Here is a 12,467-nt window from a genome sequence, read left to right on the forward strand (position 1 = left end):
GGTCCTGGAATCAAGACATGTTTTCCCAGCTTCACGTGCTGCTTCCTGTCCGTCAGGAAGTCAGTGATCCACCTGCAGGTGATCGCACGCTCAGCTGAGAGAGCTTGTCCTGCAGCAGGGCCGGGATGATGGTGTTAAAGCAGAGCTGAAATCCACAAACAGGATCCTGGCGTGGGTTCCTGGGGAGTCCAGGTGCTGGAGGATGGTGAAGGGCCATGTTTACTGCATCATCTACAGACCTGTTGGGTCTGTAGGCGAACTGCAGGGGGTCCAGGAGTGGGTCTGTAATGGATTTTAGGTGGGACAACACAAGACGTTCAAAGGACTTCATAACTACAGAGGTCAGGGCGACGGGTCTGTAGTCGTTTAGTCCAGTGGTCCTTGGTTTCTTGGGGACAGGGATGATAGTGGAGGCTTTGTAGCAGGCTGGCACATGGCATGTCTCCAGTGAGGTGTTAAAAATGTCTGAACACCGGAGACAGCTGATCAGCGCAGTGCTTCAGGGTGGATGGGGAGACAGAGTCCGGCCCAGCTGCGGTTTCTGCCTCCTGAAAAGACCGTTGACTTCCCTCTCTGTGATGGAGAGAGGAGGGGATGGGGTGGAGCTGGCCAGCTCTGAGGAGGAAGTGGAAGAAGTGGTGGACTGAGGCTGAAGCTGAGCGGAGGAGTCACGGGGGATGGTGTCCGATTGACTTTCAAAGCGGCAGTAGAACTGGTTCAGCTCATTTGCCAGGTGAGAATTGTTTATGGAGTGGAGGACTTTGGGTTTATAGTTTGTGATCTGTCTGAACCCCCTCCAGACAGAAGTGGCGTTGTTTGCAGAAAACTGGTTCTTCTAGTCTCTGAGTACAGTCGTTTAGCTTTCGCACCTTCTTGCTAAACCTGTACTTTAACGCCCTGCACCCGGCCCTGTCACCACTCCTAAATGCCTACTTCTTTTCCAACCTCAGCTGTCTGAGCTTAGCTGTGAACCGGGTTTGTCATTGTTATAACTCACCCTAGTGCATGTGGTATACATGTTCTCACAGAAGCTGATGTAGGATGTTACAGCCTCTGTAAACTCTTCCAGATTGTTGGTAGCCTTCTTGAAAACGTCCCAGTCAGTGCAGTCCAAACACGCCTTTATATGAATAAAGACTTTCCACCATAAACTGGTGCAGAAAATGTCTCCAGAATGCAGGAAATTAAGTGTTTAACGCTCAAAATCGTCTGGGGGAGGACCCCCGGCCATGTATTTCATCACTGAATATTTAGTCTAAATAGTGTTAGATCCGTCTGAGATCCAGCTCTCCGTCTTAAAGGGCCCGATCTTCTAGGCCTATGGGTATTACCCATTAGGTTTAACTGAGGACTGTTTAAGCTGGTGTTGAGGAGACTTGCCCAGCTTCTAAGGCCCCATCCACACTACTCCGTTTTAGTTTACAAACAGAGAATTAAAACAAATACGATCTCCGTCCACACCAGCGTTTCCGCTGCGTTTTGGAGTTGATCTCCGTCTACATTAAAATGACTGAAAACGCACAGCTAGGACCAGTTCAGGTGGGCATGTGCGTGCCAGTGTAACCACGAAGCAGATGGTCTATTCCGTAGTTACAGAAGATTTGGCGAAAGAATAAATAAATACAGACTAAGCATCATACCAGTTTTTTGTTTGTTGCATGGATCAATAACGAGCTGGGACTGTTACTGAATGTAACACGGGAGTGTGGCATCACAAAACAGACTGGGAGTTGTTGCAAAGTAAACGGCGACATGCACAGTACAAGTGTAGGCAGAGGAGTGTTATTTGCATGGTACAGAATATTTTAAAGAGGTGGTATTCTGCTCATTTTCAGGTTCAAAATCTTATTTTAGGGGTTGTAAAAGAACAGGTTTACATGGTTTAATTTTCAAAAAACACCATATTTTTCTCATACTGCACATTGCTGCAGCTCCTCTTTTCACCCTGTGTGTTGTACGCTCCGCTCTTGAGCTACAGAGTGACGCATCTTACTTGTACAAAATCTTTGTTGGGAGTTGCACATGCGCGGTTCCCAGGTAAGGACTACTAGCCAATCAGAAGCCGAGAAGGGCGGGTCGTAAGAAACAAGGTAGTGTGATCCAAATCAAAGCCGCTTCAGACTGAGACCGTAACCTAGCAGATGGTACAATGGAAACCCAAACAAAGGCGAGTCGAGCTAAAGGACCTCGCTCAGACTAGCTTGGTTTGAGGGCGTGCCTGACCCCTAGCCGCTTGGCAAGCTTTATGACGCGTTTGCATTGTGACGTCACAAGTAAAGGAAGTGAAGGGCTGGACTACAAACGAGCTGTTTTCAGTTCAGAGCAGTGCTTTCTGTGGGAGATGGGAACTTCCTTTGGGCTGGACTTTGGGCTTTTTCACTTTGCAAACCTGTTACATGCACAAAAAAGAGATATATAACTCAATAAAGGAGATGGGAAAAGCCAAAAAACATAATACCAACACTTTAATAAAAATATGATGTCAAAAACCCGGTCAGCAGCATTGTATTTCGGCTTTGCAAGACCCAATCAGAGAGCCAAGTGTGCAGCGTGGGTGCAAAACGGGGTCGGCAGCGTTTCTAAACTTCTCCGTTTTAGGTCTTTGTTTTCATTGTTGTAATCTGGACGGGAGGTGCAAACGTAGCAAAAGGTCTCCGTTTTAATTCAAAAACGCAGTAGTGTGGATGGGGCCTGAAGGCCCATTTATACTCCTGCGTAGGGTCTACGCACATAGCCACGCCGTAGGCTACGCACGTAGCCAGGCATTAATACTTGTGCGTAGGCGTGTCCCTCATTCTGCAATTACACCCCCAAACACTAGTCCACAGTAGCACTACAGCGTCCACTGTGTTGACCTTTGCCGGCCGAGCAGGCCAACTTCCAGGTCACGTCAGGCAATGGCGTAGCCTCTGCGCGCACTTAACTGTGTTCTTCCAAACGCCTACCCTGCTTACTCTGAGGAGCCAAAGAAGAGGAAGAGGAGCCAAATACCACCTCAGCCACGCCCGTTAACGACAGCTCTCTTCTCATTGATCTGTGCACTTGGTATAGTTTCTAGGATTGTATTTAGTGGCCAGGAAAATAGGCCCCTAGGATAAGTTAATTCCTTTGGCTAGAGAAACCTATAAGAACCTTAAAGATGGTAAACACAATTTACCTAATGAATTACTACCTTAGTGAAGAAATAAATCCAGTGTCTACTACTTGTACTTTAAATGCAGTGATTAAGCATTTTATTGAAAAAATTAAGTAAGGGCAAGCATACAGCTTAAACGGATTAAAACTAAAAGTAAAATGATAAAATGTTTAAAAGTCATAACCTGATTTTCAGGGACGTGCACAGGGGGTTGCTCTGGTTGCCCGGGCAACTGCCCGTTTGCCTTTCCTGACTCAAGTTGCCCTTCCGAGAAAAAAAAATAAAATAAAAAATAATCGCGATCGCAAAGCCTCATTCACTTCCATTCAGTAGGGGAAGAGCAAACTCTGTTTAAGTGGCTGCACTGCTGCAGCGCTGCCTGCACGTCAGTCGATTCTGTTACCTACCGGAATTCCTGTTTCCTTCCTTTATGCAATCATACTACAACAAATCATGCGTAGTTTTGCCCAGTTACCATACGTGATACGTACCAACAGAAGTGAATACGAGCTAGAAGCGCAACTGAATGTACGGGAAGCCAAAAGGTTAAAAAAGGATTGTATTTTTTTCCGAAATCTAAGCGTTTTTTTATTTAATATTTTATAAGAAGCGAGTTTTCCCCATCTGTCAATTCAATCTAGATTATTTATTTTCAAATAAAAAAAAAAAGGAAAAAAAATAAAAATATAATGATTAAAAAAAACAATAAACAATAATATAAGGAACTCTTTTTCTCATATGTATTTTGGTGACATTTATATTGTTAATACATTTTGGATACTGTGTTTAGTGCCTTTTTTCAGGTCAGAGCAACTGCCCTTCAAAATTCCTGTGCACGTCCCTGCTGATTTTAATAGCTGAGCTTGAGTGATTCAGATGTCTTCTTTTTGGAGAGAAAGGGAGGAGAAATTATCCCGGCCGTGGAATCCTTCCTTCGCTGCGGAGCTGTTGACTCTTGTAGAAACTTGAGGCTTTGTCCAAAGCCCTCAAATTGTCTCTATTCTTCAGTCCAGGTTGCAGTTGAGAGAGAGAAATTTAAGAGTCCAATAATTCTTCAGATGGTTTAGTCGTGGTTACCCTCTGTGGCTCAATCTCCATCTCAAAGTCCACTGAAGAAAACTCTGAAGTATTCTCAAGTTGTTTGCTGTTCAAATTCACAACTCTTGTCTTAGGCTCTTGGTCCCGTGCGGTGATGGTCCTGCTCTGAGTCCGATGCCTCTGAGATCTGCAGAGGAATAACACCGATCTATGTCTGACTCTTCTTTATATATTCCTCTTCAAGTTGTCTTTGGGTGTAAGTGACTCAGTCACGATGTCTTCACCCAAACTTAGCAACCTTTTGTACAGTTGTTTAACCTTTACCCTAATTGTCCTTACTTCGACCATATTATTTCTTTTACCATCAAAAGATCAATTTATTCATCTTCAATATCAATGAGATATCCTGACTTTCAATCATCATATCATGTTTAATACCAAACCATCTTTCTTTTAATCATTATTCAGAATATTGCTGATAGCGTTGTTACGCTCTGTGTTTGCAGATGGAAGTACGTTGCACTTCCCTTTTCTCACTCACTGTTGTGACTAAAGGGAGAAAGGCTCCAGTTTTCTTCTTTGCGACCTGATAGCAAGAGCGTTGGGATCTCAACTTATTTGACAACAGTATTAAAATATCTTTTTGTCTTGTTCTTGTGACCCTAATATTGTGCATCTTCACGTCTCATGGGCTGAATGTTTTGTCACACCCCTAATCTGGGCCCCTAAATGTCCCCAACACTTTTCAACACAAAGTGACGCCCTTGTGCTTAAATGTACAATAACAAAATATTGAAAACTTTCTTGCCGCTTCTTGTCGTCTTTAGCTCTGGAAGTTCATGTTATTAATCCTATCAGGTATAATTATGTTGGCTTACATACAGCGTAATTAATAACCTGATTTGTTTTTGGTTTGAATGTTAGTTTTTCAGTTGGTATAATTGAAGTTATAGGATTGTTTTAACTTGTTATTTCTTCTTGTATTAACTGAGGGTGTTGGGTGTGCGAGTTATCTGTAGATGTGTACAGTCCCTGACAAAAGTCTTGTCGCTTGTGTACAAATTGACCTGAAGTGCCGCTGAAATATATTTCTATTCAAGATTTTATTTTTTTTAATTTTTTTTACAAGAAATGGTTCATTTTAATCCCATCAGCTTTTGTAATAATGTTTCAGTGCAAAACGAAACTGTCAAAAAGTATTCTAATATTCACAGCTTGGTAAAGCCCATTGAGTCAATTTTTGCAAAGACATAAGTGTTGTCGCCTTGTCATATGAGCTTCACCTGTGACTAATAATGGATCAATTAGGTCTCAAGACCAGATCCACTGCTGATTGTCAGACACCTTCAGTGTGTCAGCGTCAAGTACAGAGGATAAAAAAAACATCTGAAGACACTGGAGACATTTTTGACAAACCCAGGTCAGGCAGACCCCGCAAGACAACTGCTCGAGGACCGTTTGTTGGCTCGAAATTCCAAGGCTAGCCCACTTTCCACTGCAGCAGAGCTCCACGAGACCTGGTCACCTGAAGTCCCTGTGTCAACCAGAACAGTTTGTCGGATTCTGTCTCGAAATGGCCTCCATGGTCGAATCAGTGCCCAGAAGCCAGCACTAAACAAAAGACAATTGAAAAACCGTGTGGCATTTGCCAAGGCCCACAGCCTGCTAAAAGGATGGACGCTGGAAAATTGAATGAATTTTCTGTTGAATTACACCACAGTCGCCGCAAATATTGCAGGAGACCTACTGGAGCCCACATGGATCCGAGATTCACCAGAAAACAGTGAAGTTCGGTGGCGGTAAAATCATGGTCTGGGGTTACATCCAGTATGGGGGTGTGCGAGAGATCTGCAGGGTGAAAGGCAACATCAATAGTCTAAAATACCAAGAAATCTTAGCTACCTCTTATATTCCCAACCATAAAAGAGGCCAAATTCTGCAGCAGGATGGTGCTCCATCGCATACTTCCATCTCCACATCAAAGTTCCTCAAGGCGAAGAAGATCAAGATGCTGCAGGATTGGCCAGCCCAGTCACCAGACACGAACATCATTGAGCATATGTGGGGTAGGATGAAAGAGGAAGCATGGAAGACGAAACCAAAGAATACTGATGAACTCTGGGAGGCATGCAAGACTGCTTTCTTTGCTATTCCTGATGACTTCATCAATAAATTGTATGCATCCTTGCCAAACCACATGGATGCAGTCCTTCAAGCTCATGGAAGATATTAAATTTGGATCTCACAGCACCACTACTTAATTTGCTGACATATTTTTGTATTTGCAGTAAATTTGTTCAATTTCTGTATAGGCGACAAAACTTTTGCAAAATTTGACCCGTCTGTCTTGTTTAAATGAAATCTTTTTTCAGTGAAACTAATTTATTTCAGTGCATTAAACATCATTTGGAAGGGTTTTAGCTTTTCATATGAGCTATTTCTAACACCAATTGATTAATTAAAAGTCAGGTTAATAGCAGGTGTTTCTACAAAATAGATAAGCGACAAGACTTTTGTCAGGGACTGTATGTGTACTATATGTAGTTTTGTAATATTCTGCTTTGTATTGGTTCATTATGCATTTGTGTTTAGGACACTCTTGAAAATGAGATGTTGCATCTCAAGGAGCTATCCTTCAATAATTTCAATATTCCACTTAACTTGATCATTTTATGCCTAGTAAAGAATTTTGTAATTACACCTTAGCTTTATCCCACTTTCACGGTTTGTCCTCAGAGTGTCGATATGTCTGCTGCCAGCTGCAAACTGAAGGCCCTGAAGTTCTGCCTGGGGGGTCTGATGTGTCTCTTCATGCTCTGGATGGTTTTAGACCACAAGACAGAGGAGGCTGTTCCTCTGAAAGAAGAAGGCGTTGAAATCCTGAAGAGACGGCTGAAGATTGAGGAGATCAAACGCTCAGTGGAGCTCAGTAAGGAAGATGCAGACAGAGAGATAGCAGGTGGTGTTCAGGTCTTCAGCGCTCTGAAGGAGTCTGTTGAGAGAAGCCAGGCCGAGCTCATCGACACGATCATAGAGAAGCAGAGAGACAGAGAAACAGGCTGAAGGCTTCATCAAAGAGCTGGAACAGGAAATCTCTGAGCTGAAGAGAGAAGCTCTGAGGTGGAGCAGCTCTCACGCTCTGAAGACCACCTCCACCTCCTCCAAAGCCTCCCGTCCCTGAACGCTGCTCCACCCACCAAGGACTGGACAGAAGTCAGCGTCCGTCCACCTTCATATGAGGGGACTGTGAGGAGAGCTGTGAATCAGCTGGAGGAGACGCTCAGTGAACAGATGAAGAGCTGTTTGACGCCCAGCCCAAGAGGGTCCAGCAGTATGCAGTGGATGTGACCCTCGATCCTGATACAGCACATCCTGCTCTCATCCTGACTGATGATGGAAAACAAGTTAAACATGCTGATGTATGGAAGAATCTCCCAGACAATCCAGAGAGATTTGATATTTGTGTTCATGTCTTAGCAAAGCAGAGTTTCTCCTCAGGAAGATTTTACTACGAGGTTCAGGTTAAAGGGAAGACTGAGTGGGGTTTAGGAGTGGCCAGAGAGTCGATCAACAGGAAGGGAAACTTCACAGTGACTCCTCAGGATGGTTACTGGAGGTTAGTGTTGAATAGAAATGAGTACAAAGCTTCCAGTCCGTCTCTCTCTGAAGTCTCGGCCTGAGAAGGTGGGGGTGTTTGTGGATTTTGAGGAGGGTCTGGTCTCCTTTTATGACGTTGATGCTGCAGCTCTTATCTACTCCTTTACTGGCTGCCGCTTCACTGAGAAACTCTACCCATACTTTAATCCTGGTCTTAAATATGGTGGTAAAAACTCTGCCCCTCTGATCATCTCTCCTGTCAATCACACTGAGTAAAACAACCATTTGATTTCCTACATTTAATGTAATAAATGTATCTTTTATTTCTGATACATTGTTGATTTGTCAAATTTTTCTCAATATTTGTTTTTCTTTTTTTACTACAACACACTAATTTTACAGCTCTGATTGATTTTATCTACTGTCGTCTAATTTATTCTACTGACTGCATTACCTGCCCTCAAGACTGTTAAATAATCAGAGATAAGAAACTTTTGCATGTTCCTTAAATGTCTGGCTGCCAAATCCAAAACTTTTGTCTGATCATTGTTTCTATAAGAAGTGTTGCATACTGGCAGACTGCAACTGCAGACGACGAATGTTGCTCCTCACAGCATGAAATAAATACAACAGCTTTCCTCATAAGGACGTGTATTTAACCTTTTTTCTGCATCTTGTCATTATATAGCTGGATGCTGATGGTCAGTTTATGTAATCTACATGTCACAGCAAAATGGACTGTTTGTTTTCAGTCCTTCATTTCACTGCTGCCCTCTGACATCCTCCTTAAAAACAAAGTGCAAAAACCGTCTGACCACACGTATCAGTCTACTAACAGACAAACCACTGACTGCACCATCACTGCTTTCTGTATACAGTATATAAACATGCTAATGTATTTAGTTTTTATTCACATAATGTGGAAATATTGCTGACTTTCTAAATTACTCTTTCACACACACACACACACGTCCCATTTCTAGTCTCACAGCTGGTCATGTTTCACCAGCTGGTGTCAAGTGAACGTTCAAATAAAGACTTGGTGTCCATGTGAGCCAAAGTGTATCTGCACTAGCATCAAATCCAAACCTTCCTGGTTAGATAAAGACCCAGGGTCGAGCCTTCAGGTTCCTGCAGCAGTGTCTTTGTGGAAGAAGCTGTGGATTTGCTGAGCTGCAGCCTGACCCACGATGGGCTCCAGCTCAGCAGGGGCCGCGTTGCAGAGCTGCCGGATGCTGGAGAAGTGCCGCAGCAGGGCCAGAGCTTTGACCCTGCCGACCCCGGGGACCTGCTGGACCAGAGCCGGGACCAGCGGGTCCAACAGCCGAGATGAAGTCCTCCTCCTGAAGGGGTTCTCTCGGCCCTCCCCGTGAACCTGGGGACGATCAGAGCAGGTTGGAAAATCAGACAACAAAGTCTACTGCTACGAGAGCTTCAGGCCAGACGGCTCAGTTTGACCCCTTCTGTGTTCGACTCTCTTAAACTAAAACAGACTCGGGTCACGTGGATGGTTTATCACTGTCCACTCTTTTCATTTTCCTCTCTGCAGCAAGAACAAGGATGTGAACTCTGAACGGCTTCCCACTGGCCAAAACTGTCAGCTGCTCTGAAGTGACGCCTGCTGACTGAACTCTGCTCTCTGCGGCAGTGGAGGCTATTAGCTCAGCGCTAACACTTTACTTTAGGCGGCAGGCAAACACGCCTACTGACACAGTAGATTTATCAAAGGTGTCAGGATCCATTTTATCTTCTGTCTCCACACGTTTAATCTGCCAGGAATGTGTGGTTGCATGGATTTGATTGGCCAACTCAGTCCCTTGCTGGATGGGATTTCTTGCAGCTCTGTTGTTTTGTCTTCACTACTTACGATCTGAGCAATGAGCTGCGAGGCCTCAGTCTGCCCGCTGACCGGCAGTAGAGTCAGGCCGAGGTCAAACACCACAAACTTCTGCACAGCAGAGAAGTACTGCTCACTGAGTCTGGTGTTCTCCACCAGCACCAGCTCCTGGAAACTACTGCTGCCCTTTAAAACAGGACAGACAGAGTTCATATCAGACACAGCAGCACACAGGAGCTTTTAGCAAAACCGCTTTCGTCCGTCGCTCATTAAACTCACATTTCTGTAGCGAACCAGTTTCCTCTTGTAGCTGTTTCCTGCTATGATGTCGCACTCAGACACGTAGAGGACGCAGCTTTTGTTGGGCAGGTGGAAATCTGCCACACCGAGCTCATTCTCAAAGAGGATTTTCACTCCTCCACCTACAGCAGGAGCACAGCTTGTTTCTGGGGGCATTTTCTTCACACTGAGACTGTAAAATTCCTAACGTTTGAGTAAAGATGAAGCCGAGAACACGCCGTTCTTCAATCTGCTGTGACAGTTTGCATTTTAAATGTGACAGACTTATAAAAAACAGCACATAGTAGAGGCTTCATCAAACACATTAAATAATGTCAAGTGCACGCTGCAGGAGTCACCGGAAGAACTACATCACACTTTAATATTGATTTTGAGCGTAGCCAACTACACACATGTAACAAAGGTGTAGAGCAGCGACAAAGGATTATTTTTACTATTATTTAATCTAATATTATCTTGATTAATGCTTTGGTCCATAAAATGTCAGATAGTCATATTAATATTAAAATGTTACGTTTCTTGTCCACCAACAGTCTAAAAGTATTTAGTTTAAATAATGACATTTAGCAGATTATCAAAACAGTAATTTTCTCACAATCTACTAATCAATTAATCAACCAATCGTTTTAGCTCTAGAAGGAGCATGTGTGGTTTTTACACGGACTACTGAGAGACATGAAGTTTAACTTTAGAAAGTGTTGAAAAGAGAAATTCCAACACATCAACAGTTAAAACAGATATAAAATAAGATACATTAACTCAACAAAATGTCATGGAGGTCACTAATTTAACGATTTTCCTTTCACACAGAACTCCACTCAGAAACACATTAAAAGCTACTCTAATCACCAAAAGACGATAATATCAAACAGTTAACAGACTCTTCTGACGCTTTAGCAGCAACTCTTCATGTCGGCACTAATACCATCTCATTAGCAACGTCTGTTTCTGTAAAATGTCAAGTTGAAGTTTCCCCACAGTCATTAACAAGGAGCACGCAGGGATTCAAGAAGCTGTGGTTACATTATTTAGGCATTTAAAATAGATGACATGTGAGCCGAACTGAAGAGTGGAAGTATTTAAAACAGACAAGCTGTGCAGTCATATTATATAAAGGTTATATAAAGTATTTAAGAGAAACAAACTTACACATCGATATTTTTTGAATGAGGTTTGGCACAAGTTTGTTGCCTCCATGTAAGAATGACAGCACATATTGTTAGACAGCGTTACACGCTGACCTGTTGGCATTTGGCTGTTTTAAAAGAAGATTTAATTACCCTTTAAGCTTTGAATGAGGGACGAGTTTCTCCATTTCTCGCTGGCAATAACATGTCCGTAAGGAGGAAGCGAGTTCAGCACAACAGGCGCTTTGGTCTCCATGCAGCTAAACAGAGAGAAGAGTTTCACCGTCTTAATGTGGTTAAACAAACGTCTTAAACTCTCTCGGGAAACTCAATATAGGAAGATAACTTTATATCCCTGCAGCCGAGTTTAAACCACTAACTTCTGCTGACAAACTTGTTTTGTTGCCTTCCTAATTATCTTCTTCTTCTTCTTCTTCAGTAAGTTGGTGCAGGTGAGGAGCAGAAGCGTCTTTGTCGCCTCCTGGAGGATCAGAGGGAAGCACACACACATTCAGACTGACTGGTTTCACGACTTTGTCACACATGTAACACACAATTAACCTCCTAATACTTTATCATCAGACTCATTAAGTTAACAATGTGGCTCGAAGGTTTTTTAAGATTTCATGTGAACAAAAATCTAATTACATCAAATTTGACACATTTACACATGAATGCAGAATCTAAACTTCTACTATGTGACTTCACAACCTGGTTTTCCCTTTAATGAATAAAACTGGTAATATTCTCTATTTTTCTTAAGTTTAACAAATCACATGCAAAGATCAAAACCAACAATTAATTTCTCTTCCTAACAGTTGTGTATCAGAATCAGTTTTATTGCCAGGTATGTGTACACATACGAGGAATTTGACTCAGGATTGTACATTGCTCACGATGTGCTTACTCATACAAAAATACAATAACACAATAATAAAATAAAATCAGACACAAACTACAGAATAGACAACACTAATATACACACTATGAACCAAACAATATAGACATATTGACAAATAGTGCAGTAAGTGCAAAGGATGCAAGGTAAACTATTATTCTCATTATGTACATGTTGAAGGTGGATATGATATACAGGTACACATACACATACATGCATACATGTACACATGTACACAGTGTGATGGGGCATAGTGCAAAGGAAAAATTAAAATAAATAAGACCTATGACCTTATGACCTGAGGTAGGTGTATTGGTATACAGTATATACAATATGAAATAGTATGAACAGCACTGAAATAGAGAATGGTGAATAAATAAATAATAAGTGGAAACCAGTAAACAGGTGCTGATTAGAGACAGAGTTACTGGGTTATTGCACAGGAATTGTTCCTGACACTGTGAGTCAGAATCAGCTGTTCATCAGAGTGATGGCTTGTTGGAAGAAACTGCTTCTGTGTCTGTTGGTTTTGGC

General features: G+C 42.6%; 1 protein-coding gene across 1 annotated transcript; it reads right to left on the minus strand.

Annotated features, from left to right (window-relative positions):
• Positions 1 to 8,405: 8,405 nt before the first annotated feature.
• Positions 8,406 to 11,434, minus strand: LOC119884569 (Fanconi anemia core complex-associated protein 24-like). Its single transcript, XM_038694954.1, has 5 exons — positions 11,416 to 11,434; positions 11,189 to 11,295; positions 9,888 to 10,030; positions 9,639 to 9,794; positions 8,406 to 9,146 (listed from the first exon to the last, which is right to left on the minus strand). The coding sequence occupies exons 2-5, from the start codon at positions 11,289 to 11,291 to the stop codon at positions 8,895 to 8,897; spliced, it is 654 nt and encodes a 217-aa protein (XP_038550882.1). The 5' UTR covers positions 11,292 to 11,295; positions 11,416 to 11,434; the 3' UTR covers positions 8,406 to 8,894.
• Between the last annotated feature and the right edge of the window lie 1,033 nt (positions 11,435 to 12,467).

The sequence above is a fragment of the Micropterus salmoides genome, unplaced genomic scaffold, assembly GCF_014851395.1.
Source record: "Micropterus salmoides isolate LMB-PRFRI ecotype aquatic unplaced genomic scaffold, ASM1485139v1 Ms_hic_scaffold_3547, whole genome shotgun sequence".
Taxonomy (NCBI): domain Eukaryota; kingdom Metazoa; phylum Chordata; class Actinopteri; order Centrarchiformes; family Centrarchidae; genus Micropterus; species Micropterus salmoides.